This window comes from Thalassophryne amazonica, chromosome 14, assembly GCF_902500255.1.
Source record: "Thalassophryne amazonica chromosome 14, fThaAma1.1, whole genome shotgun sequence".
Classification (NCBI taxonomy): Eukaryota; Metazoa; Chordata; class Actinopteri; order Batrachoidiformes; family Batrachoididae; genus Thalassophryne; species Thalassophryne amazonica.
Genome location: NC_047116.1, coordinates 36,408,244 through 36,427,436, shown reverse-complemented (window position 1 = coordinate 36,427,436; position 19,193 = coordinate 36,408,244). Strand labels below are relative to the sequence as shown.

Genomic DNA, 19,193 nt, shown 5'->3' with positions numbered 1-19,193 from the left:
ATCTTAGAATCTTGAATTCATCAGTTACATTTAATAACTTTTTACAAGTCAGTAATTCCGCCAAGTTTAATAAATAGTTCATTAGTTATTGGGTAAATCTACTAACAAACAAATAGAAGCCAAAACACAACAGTCACACAAGTTTCTCTCGTTTTCCTTCGCGGTGTTGGTGTTTTCCTGTCGGTTGAGTTTGTATGGATTTGGATTTGCCCGGGTAGCCTTTTGTATTTTGTGCGTCCACTCTCTGTCTGTCTTCCGTGTGTGACCCTCTGGTGTTCTGTCATGTCTGAGTCTGTGTGTGTGTGTGCGCGCATCCATCCCTGTTTCGTGTCTCTGTCTGGTGTGTGTGTGTGTGTACGTGCCCCGTTCATGTTTGAGTCGTACGTGTGTGTGTGTGTTTGTGTTGGTGCTCTGTTGTCACTCCCCTGTGTCCATGTGATCAGTCCGCAGTCTGTCTGTCCCTGTCTGTCTGTCATGCCATCCATCCGTGCGTGGTTCTGGTCTTTGTGCTCCTCTGTGGTCATTACATCTTCTGTGATTTTCATGTCACTCTGAGTCCCATGGTTATCTTGTGCTTATGTTATTGTCATGTTGATTTTCCTTGTGGCGCTCATTATCCGTTCGAGTTCCAATTGTCTCACTGCTTGTGTTTGTTTATTCAGTTGTTGATTATGGTTTAGTTCTTATTTAGTTTCTGACTGCCTTCTGGTTCATTTTTGTCAGTTTGCCATTTGCATTTTGTGTACTTTATGTTTTGGTTTTATCTTCTTGATCAGGTTTTATTTCCACATACCTCTTGATGTCTGTTTAATCTTTTATCTTCTTGTGTTGCTTTAATTCCCCTCATGTCTCAGCTTTTCCTTCACACTACACCTGTGCTCATTAGTTCTGCTTGTCTTTAAGTCACACCTGTCTGCTTCTTCCTTCGCCGATCGATTGCCAGTTACTTCTGTGTGTTTGTCTCCACCTTGGTAACTGTTTGTAAATACGTTGTTCCCCCTGTGTTTTTACACCTGTTTGTTTTGTCCTCACCTTGTTACTCCATAGTGATCTCCGCCTCGTCTCTTTGTGTGAACTCTTTGGTATGCACGCCACTGTACACTATTAAACCACCCTGGTTTTTGCACCCGTACCTGCTGCCTCCTGGCTGCCTACTTTTGGGGTTCAGTTACATTCTGCTAATCCCAAACATAACACTTCTTCTTCAAAGGTCCAGCTCTCTATGCCTACAACAATGCAGCATTCAGTGAAGATGACTGGAAAGGCATTCAGGCTACAGGGAGGAGTGTCAAACGCAATGATCCTCACAAAGTCGGGAGGTTTGGGATTGGCTTCAACTCTGTCTATCACATAACAGGTAAAAACTGTTCAAGCTGGTACACTTAGAATCCCATTACTTTCACGTTAATTCCTCATAGAATTTGCATGATTTATTAATGAAACTATTTTTGTGCCACTTTATCCTCAGATGTGCCGAGTATCTTCAGTTCAGAGTACCTTGGCTTGCTCGACCCTCAGGAGAAACTGTTTGGGAAAGGGAACGGAGGCTTTCAGTGGTCTTTTGCTGATGCAGATGACCAAGAATCTCTGATGAAATTGCATGATCAATTCCAACCCTTTCGGGATATTGTTTCACTTGTAACCACACATGATTGGCCCAAAGTCATCTTAGAGGATCATTACTTTGATGGAACAATTTTTAGATTCCCTTTGCGCAGTGAGGCATCAGATGTTTCTGATAATCTGTATGACTCTGATAAGGTTGCTCATCTTTTCGAGAGCTTCATTGCAGATGCAACACTAAACCTCCTGTTCCTGAAAAATGTGACTTCCGTGTCCTTAATGCACGTGTCCGTTGATGGCACAGTCAGCAACAAACTTCAAGTGACATCATCTGTGTCCACAGATGTTGGTTTGGAGTTGGGAGATGAGTCTGCTGTCAAAGGTTCAACATGCTTCAAATCAATAATCCTCAACTCACAAGACCACAAAAAAACAAAGTGGCTTGTGACAACATGCTACCTGAAAGAGGGCATTGTGGATCAAATGGATTCCCTCGCAGAGAAGTTGTGCTTTTTGCCTCAAGTTGACTTGGCTTTCCCTTGTGACGAGAAGAGAGTTTGTGAAAACAGCAGACTGAGCTGCTTTCTCCCACTGCCAAATAATGATTCCAACAAGACGGGGCTTCCAGTTCATGTCAATGCCTGTTTTGGCCTCACAGACAACAGAAGATACATCAAGTGGCAGGAGGAAGACCAGAAGTATGGAGTATGCTTTGTGGAATGAGTTGCTCATAAAGGAGGTGCTTCCAGAGACATATCTGGTCGTCCTTCAAAATGCCATCAAATTGTCCAAAGACTCTGTCTTGCCTGTCACTTCAGTCTATGACCTGTGGCCAGACCTTGCCCACATGCAGCACAAAGACAGATGGCATACAGTTGCTCTTGATGTTCTTCATCTTTTATTCACAAAGAAGACGGCTGTCCTCTCTCTGGCCAAAGATGAAAGAAAGTTTGTGACACCATCAGAAGCAGTGTTTCCCTGCAATAGTTCAACAAGCCCTCAGATAATAGCTGCCATCAAGAGGATTTTGATTTCTTGTGGGGAAAACCTCGTCACCCTCTCAGATAGGGTTGCAAGAGCTATAAAAGACACCTATCCACATCGCAGCACCCTCAAACATGTGACTCCAGCATTCCTAAGGGACATTCTCCGCAAGATAGGTGTACATAACATCTCCAAAGAGGACAAGCTATGTTTTTTGGAGTACATTTTGAGTGACAAAAATACACAGAACTGCATGGACTTCATCTGCTTCCACTCAGTAATGGCACTTTCAAATCGTTCACGGACAGAGAGGAAGACCTCGCTTTGATCGACAGCAAGGAATTCCCAAGGTAGGATTCCAAAGAACTGGCTGTACAGGAAAAAAACAAACAAAAGTTTGGCTGTTGAGGGACAATAAAAATCATCACTCTGTTCTGTAAAATGGATAGTCCTTAGGGTCCTGATAAAACTAGATCAAGCTCAAATTTAAACTGGTCTGAGTTGCATTTGCAATTGGGATGTCTAAGTCAAATTAAATGAAAATCATACATTTTATTCAAGTTGTCATGAACACACAAAAATAAATAAATAAATAAATAATGAGAGTGCATTTCTATATCCCCGTTCTGGCCTTACAGGTGGAGGAGGACAATAAGATAAAAAGTAAACCACAGTATTTAGGCATTAAGAAATCATGAACATAATAATAAATCCAAATGCTACATTTTTTTATCTGAAGCTGTTGCACATTGAAATTTTTTTGTATAATGGCCAGACTTTTCTTCCACACAGAATGTTGCTGCCATTCTGCAAAAACCTCTTCATCCCAGATGACCTCCCTCCAGTCTGCAGTGCTCATCTGGAAGAACTGTCTAGAAAAGGTGAGATGTTCTTTCCTGGACCACATTGATATGATGGCTTATTTATCACCTGCATGCTTTTCATAACACATTGGCACATATGTACATAATCTTCCAATTTTACAGATTTATTCAACGTGATCAACATTGATGCACAGCATGTGGCTGCATATGCAAAGGAGTACATGCCACAGGACTGGAAACAGACAACGATGCAACAGGTCACCTGGCAGTTTGGCAGCAGCCACCATCCACCCTTTGTGTGGCTCCAAGAATTCTGGAAATTTCTCAACTGTCACTTCAACACGTTAAGTTGTTTCATTGGCATGCCGTTAATACCAGTCCAGCCATTTGAGAGCGTCAGTGGGTCTGTCTTACTAGCAAGGCTACAAGAGAATGCAACCCTCATCTTTCAGAAAAACAATCAGATCACCTTGCCAGATCACATTGTTCAGCTGGTGAAGAAAGTTGGTGGGACAGTTGTGGAAGGAAATGCCTGGCTTAAGCATCAAGACCTGGAGTCTTACGTGATGTGTCCATCGCCAAGGAGTGTCTTAAAAGTGTTTGCAAATTTACATTATCAGCAGGTCAATAGAGAACTCAAGACCACCTCTCACAAAGAACTCGAAGGGCTGAAAAACTATCTCTCTCATCTCGATTCGCTCTCCAGTACTGAGAAAAATCTCCTCTCAGAGTTACCTCTGTTCCAAAACATGAAGGGTTTGTGGGTGGCAGCAAAATCAAAACAGGCTCTACTCTTAAATTCTGGTTTGAAGGTACCAAGCAATCTCCCCATTCATGATTCAGTTGTGCAGTGTGTAACCGAGGCTGATCGGAGGCTCTTACATATGCTCAACATTAATCTCCTGGACACAGCTCAAGCAGCTAATCTCCTCATTGATTGCATTGAGAAGAGGACATGCAGAAATGAAGACACAGAGAAAATCATGATTTGGATTTTACAACATGGTAATGTCCTTTTCTCTCAAAGTCAGACCTTGAAACATCGATGTGAGAACTTGAGTTTCATTGAAGTGAATGGTCAACGTAAAAAGGCCTCAAGCTGTTTTGATCCAAGAATTAAAACCTTCAAAGTCATTTTTGAGTCTTACTTGTTCCCTCCAACAAAATACACCGCGACACCCCCGATGCTTGAGAGCCTAACAGATCTTGGGTTATTAACTAAAGAAAAGGATGTGTCACCAGAGCATTTGCTACATGCTGCCACACTGATTGACAAACTACATGTTGAATCTCCAAAGGAGGCTGTCAGAAGAGCTCAGGAACTTTTGAGAATACTGGATGTTCATGATCTCCTCTCTAAATTTTCTCAACAACAGCTGCATTGTCTTAAAATGTTGAAATGGATGCCATGTGCTAAACCAGGTAATGACAAAAAGCACTGCAGCAAGAAATCTCAGGATACCATTTTTTTCTGCCCAGATGACATAAGACATTCCAAGTATGAGGACATTGTTGAGTATGTCATGCCTCTGATGGGAAAGCTCAGTGACAGAGTTAGCAACAGACTTGGACTCAACCGTTTGCCTCCACCTGAGAAAGTGGTAGAAAATTTGTCAGTCTTGACATCGAGAGCACAAACGATGCACAATCCAGATACCAATGTGGATTTCAAAAGGAAGTTGCACAGCATTTATAAACACATGCAAGAACACATCCATAAATTTGCAACATTGATGAACAAGAAAACATGCTGGCTTTGGAACCACAACCACTTTGTTTCACCTCAAGATCTTGTTGAAGACTATCCACCCAATCTAGACCTGAGCTCTCAAATCGGGAAGGTGCCGAAAGAATTTCTGCCATACGGCAAGATGCTGAGGGAGTTTGGCCTTAGAGTGTCTCTTTCAGATGAAGAAATTGTTGGGATTCTTCATTCTATCAAGCAAACCATTGAAGGGAGGCAACAGCAACTTGCAAGTAGCTCAGAGGTAAATGTGTCCATAGAAATTCTAAACTGGTTGTGGAGACAGAAGAAAAGAGTTCAGGATGACATCCCAGTGCCAGTCATCCTAGAGGATGGAAAATGTACCCTCAAACCTCTGTCAACAGCAGTCTTCTGTGACATAAGTAGAAACGGTTTGGAAAAGATGAAGTACAGCCAGGAAGAAATACTAATTGTACATGAGGAAATACCAAAAGCAACAGCTGAATGGTTGAACATCCCCCTCCTCAGCACACACATCCTCGGTCCAGAGTTAGTTGGAATAGAACAGTGTGGGCAGTCGGAACCAATAACAACAAGGATTAAAAACATCCTGAAAGAGTACGATGAAGAAAGGGACATTTTCAAAGAGCTTATTCAGAATGCAGAGGATGCTGGGGCAGACACCTGCAAATTCTTGGTGGATTTCAGAGTGCACCATGATTCCCCCGATAGCGTAATTGACCCCGGCATGGCCCTTTGCCAGGGGCCCTGTCTTTGGGCTTTTAATAATCAGCAATTCACAGCTGATGATTGGAAAAATATCACCAGAGTAGGTTCTGCCTCAAAGGAAGACAAGGTGGAAAAGATTGGAAAGTTTGGACTTGGATTCAACACTGTGTATCATGTGACCGATGTTCCCTCTATCCTCAGTGGTACCACCCTCCTGATATTCGATCCAAATGTAACTCACCTTACAAAGCACATCAAAAACAAAGGGAATCCTGGAATCAAGCTGGACCTCTCTCAGCAACAAGTTCTTGTTTATTTTCCTGGTCAGTTTGGACCCTATGAGCACATTTTCAACTGTAGCTTCAACAGAAAAAGTCCTCCTGAACCCTATCCAGGCACTCTGATCAGACTCCCTTTCCGAACTCCAGAAGAGGCTGTCAGCTCGGAAATAAGCAAAAAGGTCTATTATAGGCCTGACATCATGGCTTTTCAACAGCACCTCTAACAATCCACAAAATCACCTGCTATTTCTGAAGTACATCAACACGGTGTCACTAGAAAACATCTCAAATGATGCACTGACTCCTCCCAGAGAAGACCAAATACAAACGGTCCTCACTGTGTCCAAAACTATTGAGAATACAATTAAGGTTCCAGATGAATCCTTGCTGTCAAAGCAACACCAAGCTAAGAAACTCATGAAACTTGATGGAAAATACAAAGACATGATTGACTACAGCACAGTCAGCACAGTCAACATAACCAGTCAGCAGCATGGGAAGTCTCAAGACCAGTTATGGCTTCTTTACAACTGCTTTGGAACACAACAGGCTTTGAAAATGGCCCTCACAGACAACAAACAAGCTCGTTTCTCCTTGCCCATTGGTGGGGTTGCTGTGCCTTTTCAGAGACATATAGAAACCAGGAAAGCTGACACAATACAAGCAGAACTTGTGGGGCAGGCATTTTGCTTCCTTCCGCTTTCGATTCACACAGGCCTACCAGTCAACGTGAACGGAATATTTGCTGTGACGAGTAATCGGAAGGGTTTATGGGAGAGTGGAGTGAAACACGAGTGGAACAAAGCTCTTCTTCAGGATCCTGTAGTGACAGCTTATGTTACTGTGCTTTCAGTATTAAAGGAAATGTCTGAAAAGAAGCAAATGGAAGGTTACAGCTACCATAATTTTGGCCTGATAGGCAGAAAGTGAGTCAAAACTTCAAGCCTTTGGTGGATGCGTTTTACACTGCCATTGCACAGCATTCCTTTGCTGCAGAGCTCTTTAGTGATGGTAACAAGTGGTGCTCAATGAACAATGCCATATTTTTACATCAGAGCATTGAAGAAGATAGAAAAGTGAGTGAACTGGCAATGCAGGTGTGTCAAAAACATTGCAAACCACCCAGCTGTGTTATTCCACTTCCGCCGTGGCTGAGAAACAGCTTTAAACAGGCTGGTCTGGAAGAGCATTTACAGAGCAGAACACTGGACTGGCAGAGATTTTACAGAGACATAGTCTTTAGTGATCTTGCCACCATGGACCCAAAAAGCAGAGATATTCTTGTCCTGCATGCTATTGACCTTAACATGAAAGAAATCGACAGTTTACTGATGAGCTATCCATGCATCCCTGCAAAGAGTGGACAGCTGCAGTTCATCAAGAAACTTGTGAATCCATCAGGAAAAGCAGCCTGTCTTTTCAAACAGGAAAAGGGACGCTTGCTTGGGGGCACCAAGAATGACTTTTGCTCTTTAAAAAGGGTTCATCGATTGCTAGAACTTGGAATGGTGAATGACAATCTCCCATTGGAAGACATCACAGAGAAAGCAGGCGCAACTGCTAAAATCTTCCAGACTGATAAAAAGAAAACATATGAGCATGTGAAATGTCTTCTGGAACTCATGAAGAGTCACCTGCATGATGCAGACTCTTATCACTGGGAGACACTGAAGAGTACTGCATTTCTTCCAGCATTTTGTCCAGAAAGTACACATTTGGACAGTATGGTAGCACTCAGAAAGCCCATTGATGTATTCAGTGACAGTTGCTACCTACTTGTAAACATGACACAGCCTGTGTTAGATAATCCAAACTTGAAGATGCACACTTCTGACCCAGTTCTACAGTTTTTGGGAGTTTGTGACCGTCCAGAGCCTGAAACGGTGCTTAAGCAGCTGCAGGAAGCACATAAACAAGCTCAAAACATTGACAAAGCCTTGTTGAACAAACTAGTCAGTGAGTGTTACAGGTTTTTAGATGAGCTCCTCTGTGATTCCAGACATTCCACACTCATTTGCAAGGCAGCAAATTCATTTCCATTTGTTCTTGTTGGCGACACTTTTGTGGACATAAAAGAAACAGCAGAAAATGAGCAGTTTGAAGCAAAACCCTATCTCCACGTACTCCCTCACACCTTCACTTGTTTTAAAAGACTTTGGGAATGTGTAGGTGTGGAAAAGAAATACACAACCAACCAGTTTTTCACTGTGCTCCAGAAACTGTACACACACACAGAAACAAGCCCCTACCGAAGACTGATCTCACAATGTGCCTTACTATCTTAAATATGGGGATATTTGAGGCCAAAGAGAAAATAACATCAGACTGCCTTATACCCAATCAACATGGTGTTTTGCAACCTGCAAGCAAACTCTTCTACAATGACAGCCCATGGATGCCAGTCAGTTCGGGGGTCACATTATGTCACGAGAAGATCTCACGTGTTGTGGCTCATTATTTTGGGATCAAAACCACCAGGCATCATACTTTGGAAAACCACACCATTCCAAACAATTCCCCATTTGTGTTTCACTTCCAACAACAGGAGCAACTAACCGTTCGGCTCAAAAACATAATTTCAGCCTATCCAGCCAAGAAGGACATCCTTAAAGAGCTTCTCCAAAATGCAGATGATGCAGAAGCAACAGAAGTTCACTTTGTTTGGGATAAACGAAAACACGGGACAGAAAAAACATTTGGAAAGAAGTGGAACCACCTTCAAGGTCCAGCGCTGTGTGTGTACAACAACAGAGTGTTTTCTGATGCTGATCTCATTGGTATTCAACAGCTGGGAGAAGGGGGAAAGCACAACTCTCCAGGAAAAATAGGGAAATATGGAGTAGGCTTCAACTCAGTCTACCATCTGACTGACTGCCCTTCAATCTTGACTGGAGATGAATTACTCTGTATTTCTGATCCCAATCAAAAATACATAGAAAATGATTCAGGCAAATCGCCAGCTGGTATTGGCTATAACCTGGCTCCTATTTTTAAGGAGATGTACAAAGATGTCTATGACACGTTCCTTCCAGAGGACTTCCCCCTTAAAGAGGGAACCATGTTCAGACTGCCGTTGAGAATGGGAACTATGGCAGATAGCTCAAAAATATCAAAGCAAGGAGTCACCGACCATGACATGAAGGAGCTGTGCTCGGCTCTGTCTGAAGACCCAGAAGGACTAATTCTGTTTCTGAAAAACATCAACAAAATAGAAGTCCACACAATCGATGCTCATACAAGGAAACGTACAACCATGTTTATGGTTAAAAAGAACCTAGCAGAGGCAAGCAAAGACAACAAAGCTACATTTCGAGAGCATTTACAAAATGCTCTACAATTTGGCAAAGTAGTAACTCCACACAAGGCTATTTATGAAATCAAAATTTCATCCTCAGATAAAAGACAAAGTAACTGGATCATTGCCGAGCAGTTTGGCTCATTTAAGAACAGTGGTGAAAATCAACCAGAGCACCTTCCCCAAGCAGCAGTGGCCGCACGTTGGCCCACTAAACAAATCAGCGACTTTAAAGGAGAGGCCTTTTGCTCACTTCCTCTGCCAGGAAAAACAGGCCTTCCTGTGCATGTCAATGGAAACTTTGAGGTAGATTCTGCCAGGAGAAGCCTTTGGAAAGAAGATGGTCAAAATATGAAATCTAACTGGAATGAATCTTTGAAGCAGAACGCCATAGCTCCACTGTATGCAGAGCTCCTTCATTACATCAGATGCAGAAATGTAATGCTGAAAGTCTCCTTTTCACAACTTGAATCATGTTTTGATCGTTCCTATTTGTGTTTTTTCCCCATTGTGGAAAAAGATGTTCCTCCGGAATGGCATGAAATGATACATGAGGTCTACAGATCGCTCAGCGAAAGAGCTCTGAATGTCATTCCAGTCATGAAGAAGTCAACACGTAAAATTGCAGATAGAGAAATTAAAGAGTACAGCTTTGACTGGTGTAATGTTGCAGAAACAGAATCAACTAAAGTGCCACACTTGATGGACTCAGTATTTCATCATATTGTTGACATTTTGGAAGATCTTGGGATGAGATTAGTTCCTCAGTCTCCAAAAATGATTAAAATTTGGACCAGTTTCAAAAGTGTGGGTGTTGAAGTGAAGCACGTGTGTCCAGAGACTGTGCAAAAATTTCTGAGAGAAAAACCACTCAATGACTCAACCCAAACAAACACGGGGTTACCGCTGCCCATACACGCCACTCTGATCAGGAATGCAGAAAGATGTTCAGAGCTTTTGAAGTTCTGCTTGGCAAATTTAGCCAAGAAAAGCCCTACCACTGTTGATCCCAGTGCACTAAATGGGCTCCCTCTTCTTCTGACTAAAGATGACGTTCTAAGAGTGTTCAATTCCAACTTCCCCAAACTGATATCAAGATATGACAGTCTGTTCATTGGTTATGAGGAGGAATTTGCCAGATATGAGACAAACGGCAGCCATGTGGCTGTTCTACAAGCATGCCACCTTGTCAACACTGTGACACTTCCTGTTGCTAAAAAGTATTTGAAGCCAGTCCTTCAGATTTTTCTTCAAGACTGTGAAGTTGATCCACGTAGTGGTCTTCATGTCCCCAACAAGCCAGTAACAGACTGGCTGAAATTATTTTGGAGGTTCTTGACAAATGAATCCAAAAGTGGAGATGATCATGAACTGATACATGATAATGTCATTAAGCTGTTTGGTGACTTTTGCGCCCTGCCTGTTGTGTCACCACGGCTAGATAACAAGCACTTCCTGCAAACAATAAGGGCTGTACCAAGTGTGATTCCCTTTCCATCAAGTGACATATCAAAAATTCTCTTTAAACTTGGATTTATGACACGTGACAATTTGTTCTTCAGTGATATAACCAGCGCGGTATATCCTGTTTTACATCACAAACTTATGAATGTAGAAGATAGACGTTCTGTGATGGACCAACTCTGTAACATCGATCGCTCAGAGTTTTCCCACCTTTCCTCTGCTGACATGAAAAAGCTTCAGTGCTTCCTACAGTCTGAAGTGCCCAAAAATAATTACGATTATCAGCAAAAGCTCAAATCCTTACCGTTGTTTGAAACAATACAGGATGAGCAAGTGAGGATTGATGGCCCTAAAGAAGTATTTGTTTCATATTGGGAACACTGACGATGTTTCCAGATTTGTTCATGCTGCCGGACACCAACAGCATTTTCCTCAAATACAGTCTTGAGAATGAGATTCTTTCGCAAGTCCTGAACATCACCATCCTAACAGACTTGGACTATTTCTGCCGCTTCATCCTGCCCATCATGCACAAACTCACAGAGGCACAGCTGCTTCACTGCATGAAACTCTTACTGTCGCTACAGTTCAACGACAAATATCAAAAGTATCAGAACAAAATCATCTCCTCAATGAAAGGAGTGAAACTGATTTGCAGCGCTGAAGGCAGAATGGAGCAGGCATCATACTACTATGATGACTCTGTTCATTTATACAAGATTATGCTGCCAAAGGAAAAGTTTGTGCCTCAAACATTTTGGACTGAGGTGTGCAACAAAAACTCAACATTGTTGAGACAAGCAAGAGACTTTCTTAAAGAACTTGGAATGAAGCACAATGTGACCAACGATGACATCATTAGTTTTGCTTACCAGTTAGAGTCAGAAGCAGACGGAAGCTGTAGACTTGACGAATTAAAACGGAAATCGTCGTTGCTATTGACAACAGCCCTGAGAAATGCAAGTGATGACCAAAAGCAGGACAAGACATTGTTGGAGAGCATAGCTGACATCAGATTTTTCCTGTGAAAATTCGGGCAGAACTGTGCAGCTATCACAAGCCATTTGCTGCTGAGACAACTGCTGTAAGCATCAGAGGTTCTCTGATTGACAGCGATCCTAAGCACCAAGACCTGATTTGGTCATCAATGCCAATTATAGAGCTGCCATTGTATAGGTCGCAGAAATACGTGGAAATTATGAAAATGCAGGAGCTCTTGAGCAACCCCCTCCGCACTGTGTAACCACTAACATGAGCAACATCTGTCAGAGGCCTTGTATAAATGAGGACGTGATCAAAACCAGAGCAAAAGTGTTCCGGAGTTCTTATGCCTACCTGCAGACAAACAAATTTGAAGGCCAGCCGTTGACCGGACTCCCTGTTGTGCTGGTTGAAAAAGATACCAAACTGGTGACAGCAGAAGAGACATCACTCACACTCTCCAATGACCTCGATTTCAGGCCCTATCTGTACAAGATAACTGGAGCGGATGCCATGTACGCTGACTTTTTCAAGAAAATCGGGTTCAGCCAGAAATACATGATGGGCTTCACACTTTAAGTAGAAGGGCTATCCCATCCTGACTTTTCCAAATACCCAATACAACAATACCCAATACAGGACATTCAGCTGCATTATGGCTCCGTATAGCGGGACTTTCAAAAGTGATCCAGAACTGGGCAACTGACTGTACACATACATATACATGAAGCTGCACGAGCTGCATGAGGCCTTCCCCGGACCGTCCTGAGCTGGGACACGAGGTGGCTGGAAGCACAATTAAGCTGCTTTAAAAGGCCTCTTTTTTATCAACACCAGGCCTATGATTTTACCTCCTTTTTTTTTAAGATATCCAGTGACATGTTAGCTTGCTGAAAAGCTATAATACGACCCCTTTAAGTGGGCTGAAATGAACATGGGGAAATAAAGGGTTTTGTGTTTGTGCTTGTAAATGAACTCATAATGTTGCAGTGGAAGTGCAGTCGTTATTACAGTTAAAATTAATGGTAAGCATCACAGATTTGAATCTCGTGATGAGTTCTGATGATGGGCTTGTGTCTGAGTGCACGACGCGTCACTGTCCTCTCTGATGGAACTGGACCAGAACCAACAACACACACGGCAAGACTTTTGCACAACAATATAATAAATAATAATAAATAAATGGCTGTTCACCAGGCAGCTCGGGCGGCTATCGGCCGCGTCAACCCTACGTCAAGTCCTTATGTGCCAGCAACAATAATGTGTAATAGGATGACTACATACCACGTTTAATTCTCCAAAGACTGTGGACGTGTAGAAAAAGAGTCTAATCGCTGCTACATATCACACAAAGAATACTCTTATTTTCTGCGACAAAAAGCCGCCTTGTTTTCTCATCGGACAGGCGACAGCACCATCTAGCGAGCGGAGGAATATAAAAAGTGACGTCATGTTTCATCATAAACGTATGGTAAATGGACTTTCCATCAGCATCACACGCTCAAAGCACTTTACAAATAATGCCTCACATTCACCCAGATGTGAGGGGTGAACGTATAATTTTTCATGTTGACGTAGTTTTAACGCCTGTAATTATAAATCACGCATGGTTTCCTCGTCTGAATAGTTTTGTTTCATGTGAAATAGCAGCCAAAACGCAGATTTCAATGTTAAGTTTCGTTTCGAGGTTATGTTGCGGGTAAACGAAACAAGGGAGGATGCAGTGGTTTTGTCTGGCTGCTTTAAAAGTGAGGAGTAAGAAGCACGGTATCTGTTTGTGAAGATGAACCGAGATGAACACAGCAGGATGCTGACATGATCGATCAGGTAAAAAAAAAAAAAAAAAACAACGGATCCGAACTAAACAGTGGATATCTAACAAAATACAGACTAAATAAATTAAATGACTATATTTGATATTAGTTTTTAAATTGAAAGTTGAACATTTTTATTGTGGTATTTTCTGACCGCATATTTTACATTTTACTAGAAGGTCACAATAGCTTTTGAAACGGGTTTGGAATAATTTGCCATCATGTAATTCTCTCTGACTTTTCATTTAACGCTAATATATGACAATTTTATAATTCTGGTTAAAGGACCACAGCGTTTATGCTTTCATGTGTCATCCTGGTTTTAAATGTCATTTACATGTTGCGTGTTTGTATGCATTATTTTCCGAATACACAAATCAAAAAAGTTTGCATTTCTGAACTCGGGAAAAGGAAACGTGACGAAGGCAGTCATCCTTTTTAGCCCTTTTGGCGTACTTTATTGCTAATATAACTGGAACGGGTACAGCGGGATGAACTCACAGAAAAAAAAAAAAAAGACTGGGCGTGGACAACACAAAAATGGGGAGGCGCAGCATAAACCCCGCTTACAAACTTGCGACACCCAGTGGCAGAAATAAAAACTGCACCTCAGCAAACAGCAACAATCACCTATTGATCACAACTGAGCAGTGTTGTCAAAGTATCTTTGAAAAGTTACTTTTTTAGTTGCACTTGCTTTATGCAGTTACTTCATTCGCAGATTTATGTAATTACTTTATTAGAATCTGCCGAAAACTTGCAACTAATAAGTAATGTAACTAATAAAGTAACTAGTAATCGAACTTGGTTACTCTTAAGATTGAGCAATCAGCAAAGTAACTAATCAGTAAAGTAACTAATAGTTACTTTTCTGAGTACTAAATCTTAAGAATAACCAAGTTAGATTATGAGTTGCTTTATTAATTACATTCAGCATCTGCCGACAATTTGTCCGCAGCTGCAACTGTATAAAGTAACTGCAAAATATAATTGTAGAAATTAATGAGGTAACTTTTCAAAGTTACTTTGGCAACACTGCAACTGAGTTCAAAAAATTAAAAGAATGTCTCTTAACACCCCCACTTGAACTCAGGCTGTAAAAATACAAACAAAATCACACGTCAAGATGTGATACAGATGTGGCTCTCTTTCACTCTTTTAAACACCAAACATAATACCTGCAAACTTTTTCAGTTTTGACTTTGTGGCAGGTTTGGTCATAACGTCTGTGACCATCTCTTCAGTAGTGCAATATACCCGAGTCACTTTCCCCTCGTTTACAATGGGCCTTATAAAATGATATTTAATGTCCACATGTTTGCATCTCTGCCTGCTTACAGGGTTTCTGGCAAGGGCAATCGTCCCCTGGTTGTCCTCATACGCTACTGTTCGTGTGTATTTGTAGTAATCAATGCTTTCCAGTACCTGCTCTAGGATGCACTCCTGCATTGTAGATGCTAAAGCCATATACGAGGTCTATTAGAAAAGTATCCGACCTTATTATTTTTTTCAAAAACCATATGGATTTGAATCACGTGTGATTACATCAGACATGCTTGAACCCTCGTGGGCATGCGAGAGTTTTTTCACGCCTGTCGGTTACGTCATTCACCTGTGTGCAGTCTTTGAGTGAGGAGTCGCCCACCCTCTCGTCGTTTTTTCATTGTTTAGGAATGGCTCAGAGACTGCTGCTTTGTTTGAGAAAATTTTTTTCAAAAACTGTAAGGCACAACTGAGTGGACACCATTCGATAAATTCAGCTGGTTTTCAGTAAAAATTTTAACGGCTGATGAGAGATTTTGGTCTGGTAGTGTCGCCGTAAGGACGGCCCACGGCGCCTGACTGCGATCTGTGCTTCGAGGCGGCAGCGTCTTGCCGTTTCAAGTTGAAAACTTCCACATTTCAGGCTCTGTTGACCCAGTAAGTCGTCAGAGAACAGAGAACTTTCAGAAGAAGTCGGCATGAGGACTTTATTCGGACAATCCATTGTTAACGGACATTTTGTAATGAAAGAACGTTCGGGCAGAATCGCATGTCGGGCCGGACCCGACCGCGGGGGGTGCGACAGGAAAAACACCTCCGTTGGAAACCTTAATGGGCAAGTTGGAACATGCCCAAGCTGTTAAACAATTTCTCAGTTACTCACTTGTTGAAAGCCATCAAAAGCCGCTTGAATTTTACAAATGGTTTTCAACACGGAGGTGTTTTCCTGTCGCGGCGCACACAGATTTGCCGAGTCGTCACGGAAACGACTCGGCGAATTTGTGCGCACGTCTTTCATTAAAAAATGTCCTTAAACAGTGGAATGTCCGCATAAAGGCCTCATGCCGGCCTCTTCTGAATCGTCTCTGTTCTCTCACGACATCCTGGATGAATTAAGCCTTAAATTAGGATGTTTTCAGGTCGAAACAGGCCGACGACGGCGCCTGGAAGCGCTGCACGACGTCCCGGTCCGTGGGACTCAGGGTTACACAGTAACCTATGGTGCTGCGTCTGTTAGTGGTATCAGATTCCCAGTCTGCATCACTATAGGCTCCTAGGCCCAACTTTTCATTATCATTTCTTCTGAACATAACTCTTTGTTTGTGGTGCCTTTGAGGTACCTTAAGACATGCTTTACAGTTACCCACTGATCCTCTGTTGGTTCACAAAAATGCTGTGATAGCTTGCTTACCACAAAACTTACGTCTGGACGTGTACATGTTGATAAATCTATAAGGCTGTCCACAGCCTCTCTGTACATCTTAACATCACACATCTTGACAGCATCTTCTGTGTAACACAGTTTTTGATCACAAGGAGTTTCCCTGGGTTTGCAGTTTTGCATGTTAAATCTTTCCAGTATCCTGTTGACATATGCTTCCTGTCACATCTTCACACATTCATCAGACTGAATGAAATCAATACCAAGAAAATGTTTAAGTCTCCCTAAATCTTTCATCTTGAACCTTTCTGAAAGCATCCTTTTCACATCCATCATCACCAATCAAATGACAAGGATCCATTCAGCCGTTATATAAAATTAATTAGTAAACATATTAAACCATTTCAAGTGGTTTCACTGTTGTTAGTTACATGAATTTAAGTTTTTGAGAATAATAATTCTAAAAATAAATAAGTGTTCTGTAATTCAGTGGAATCTGGTGGTCTTGTTCCCTTGCCTTTTTTTTTTTCCTGGTATCTATTGATTTGTTGATGCTGATCATGTATATGTGTTCCCAATTTCATGCCCTGTCACAGAGTAGGAGGTTTAAATGAAATACAGTAAATTTTGTGCACCAAGTGTATGCTGGTACCCAAAGATAGGTGCACCACGCTTGTGGCATTATATTGTGACTGTAATTGCTGCCAAAGTTGTATCAGCAAAGTATTGAGCAAAGGGTGTAAAAACTTATGTACATATGATTTCTTAGTTTTTTTTATTTTTAATAAATTTGATGATGACAGTAATCTTTGTATAGTAACACTCATTGACAGTGATTGCACTTGTACCATTTAAGCTGTTTTTAGAGCACTGTTGTCACAAAATATCATTCCATTTCAGGAAGGATGAGTTCGAAAACAAAGAGAAAATCCCGGTGAGTCCTATCTTCTTTTTACTTAGTCATTTCTTGAGTTTCATGTACTTATGTTCCTGCCAGCATGTGCATGTCTTCTCACTCATGAGGCAAAGGGGCTATCTTGATCTAGTGCACAATGCTTTAGACCTTATGGCATTGGTTTTACCACATTATTTGAATGTCCAGAAGCCACTGAATCAGAATGACCATCCTCCAAGCCATATTCTGCCCTGCCATAAATAGACAATGCAGGTATGAGTTTAAATCAAGGTATGAAACATTCTGGTGTTCACTGCTCGAAGGTAAAGTGTCTGAAAAATAAATGAGATCACCTCATGCCTAGTCCACACACACACTGGTATTTTGGAAAAGGTAGAGTAGCAAGGTGAAGTCCAGACTGAAAAGATGTTCTTGTTAGCTTGGCTATCAGGGAAATTCCCAGAGGCTGACCTGGTAGAGCCTTGGTCTCAAATACAAGTGATGTGGTGTTCGAACCCCACTGTGGCCACAAAGATAAGTCATCTGGTTACAGTAGCTATTTCTATGCATTGTTGGGCTTTTATTCTAACAAAAAATTAGTTTTAGATCTCTAAAAACAAAATCAAGTCTGAAAGCATGTGGTAGTGCTGCGCTTTGACGCATCCACGACACCACAGAACTGCCTTGGGTCCTGGATGGCAACCACCCAGGCAAACAACCGGTCCATTTCCACATCTCTAAAATAACCATCTACCTGCTGTAGCCAGGTGAAATGTGGACATCCCTTAGGCCTTCTGCAGCTGCTGGGGTATTCAACACTCAGGCACCGGCATGCTTGTTTGTGCATAGAGAAATGGATCACATGGCCAAAATGTCATAGTTGATGCTCCCTCACAACGCAAGTGACACTCCTCATCTTGGTGTCTCTTATACCCCATTTATACCAAGTCCACGACCAGTTTGTGACTGGAAAATGGCCTCTGCTCACCCTCAGTCCCAGAAACTCTCACCAGGGTTGCAGGCTGGTCTCAATGGGGTCTCTATGGTCAGGGAAAAAAAAACACAAAGCCACAATTCGTCAAGAAAAGGTCGACGAATGAGCTTTTGACTTTTCCCATCACCACCACCTGCTCTGATTCCTCTTCCAGAACAAAAGAGGGATCATCTCCTTCTTCGTCGGAATCCTCACTGTCTGATGACACGCTGTCATCTTGCTCAAATTTAAAAAATAAATAAATAACTGAAGCGCTTGTTCAACATTCATAAGATGCCTCATTTTAAGACACCTCGGGGGGAGGGGCGTCTGTCTCTCTGCTTTTTTTTTTTTCAAAACCCTGGTGTTTCTGATCACCGGCACTGCGGCTGTGTGTCAGTCACACGCACACACGCGGGTTTGATTACCAGTTCTCAGTTCCACCAATCTGCTAATTATCAAAGCTAATGTTTTCATTATCAGATTAGCTTTTCAGATAACTTCAAAAACCGTCAGCGGGCCAATTATCTTCCAATAAACTTTGGTCCAATACTTTTTAGACCACTAACATATTTTTGCTGGCGTGGTGAATAAACATTTATGAAGTCTGATCTCAACGATTGTCTACCTGTTTAATGTTTGTAGTAGATGTACAGTTCTATCCTCTGCAAACAGAGGATCACAAAAAGGAAAGAAAGAAAAAAAAGATCATTTCTTTTGACACCATACTGACTTGCTGGCAATATCACCGAAGTCATCCAGAGGCACACAGTTTTAACATATGGTTAAAATTTTAACTAAACTAATTTCGGACAATTTATTTAAATTAACGTCATGTCTGAAGTTTTATAAAGTGAAAATATATATGTTTTAGTTTTCTACTAATGCACTAATTTTGAAGGTTTTAGTGTGGACATGCTGTCTCCACAGTGCATTATGGGTAAAAAGTTCACGACAGGAGAAATGCATTTCAGGTGCTGTGATGTGTTTGTTTTATGTAAAAATGCCAGAAGAAGCTCAGGTTGCTTTTTTGCTAGCTCT

General features: G+C 41.7%; 3 protein-coding genes across 3 annotated transcripts in view; 2 read left to right on the top strand and 1 right to left on the bottom strand.

The window, feature by feature from the left end:
• The window catches only part of LOC117524253 (sacsin-like), a 28,096-nt gene extending 15,691 nt beyond the window's left edge, over nucleotides 1-12,405 (top strand). Inside the window, 12 exon segments of the mRNA XM_034186023.1 lie at nucleotides 1,211-1,357; nucleotides 1,469-2,264; nucleotides 2,266-2,780; nucleotides 2,783-2,897; nucleotides 3,340-3,428; nucleotides 3,534-6,303; nucleotides 6,305-6,987; nucleotides 6,990-8,312; nucleotides 8,315-11,214; nucleotides 11,217-11,856; nucleotides 11,859-12,044; nucleotides 12,047-12,405. Coding sequence (XP_034041914.1) covers nucleotides 1,211-1,357; nucleotides 1,469-2,264; nucleotides 2,266-2,780; nucleotides 2,783-2,897; nucleotides 3,340-3,428; nucleotides 3,534-6,303; nucleotides 6,305-6,987; nucleotides 6,990-8,312; nucleotides 8,315-11,214; nucleotides 11,217-11,856; nucleotides 11,859-12,044; nucleotides 12,047-12,405 — 10,523 coding nt within the window.
• The window catches only part of LOC117524065 (zinc finger protein 436), a 32,839-nt gene extending 19,637 nt beyond the window's left edge, over nucleotides 1-13,202 (bottom strand). The window contains exon 1 of the mRNA XM_034185788.1: nucleotides 13,111-13,202. The gene's annotated coding sequence lies outside the window, so the exon portion shown is untranslated. The remainder of the gene's footprint in view (nucleotides 1-13,110) is intronic.
• A 352-nt stretch (nucleotides 13,203-13,554) lies between these two features.
• Nucleotides 13,555-19,193, top strand: part of LOC117524062 (sacsin-like) — a 30,300-nt gene continuing 24,661 nt past the window's right edge. Inside the window, 2 exon segments of the mRNA XM_034185784.1 lie at nucleotides 13,555-13,653; nucleotides 17,185-17,218. Coding sequence (XP_034041675.1) covers nucleotides 17,190-17,218 — 29 coding nt within the window. The 5' untranslated portion in view covers nucleotides 13,555-13,653; nucleotides 17,185-17,189.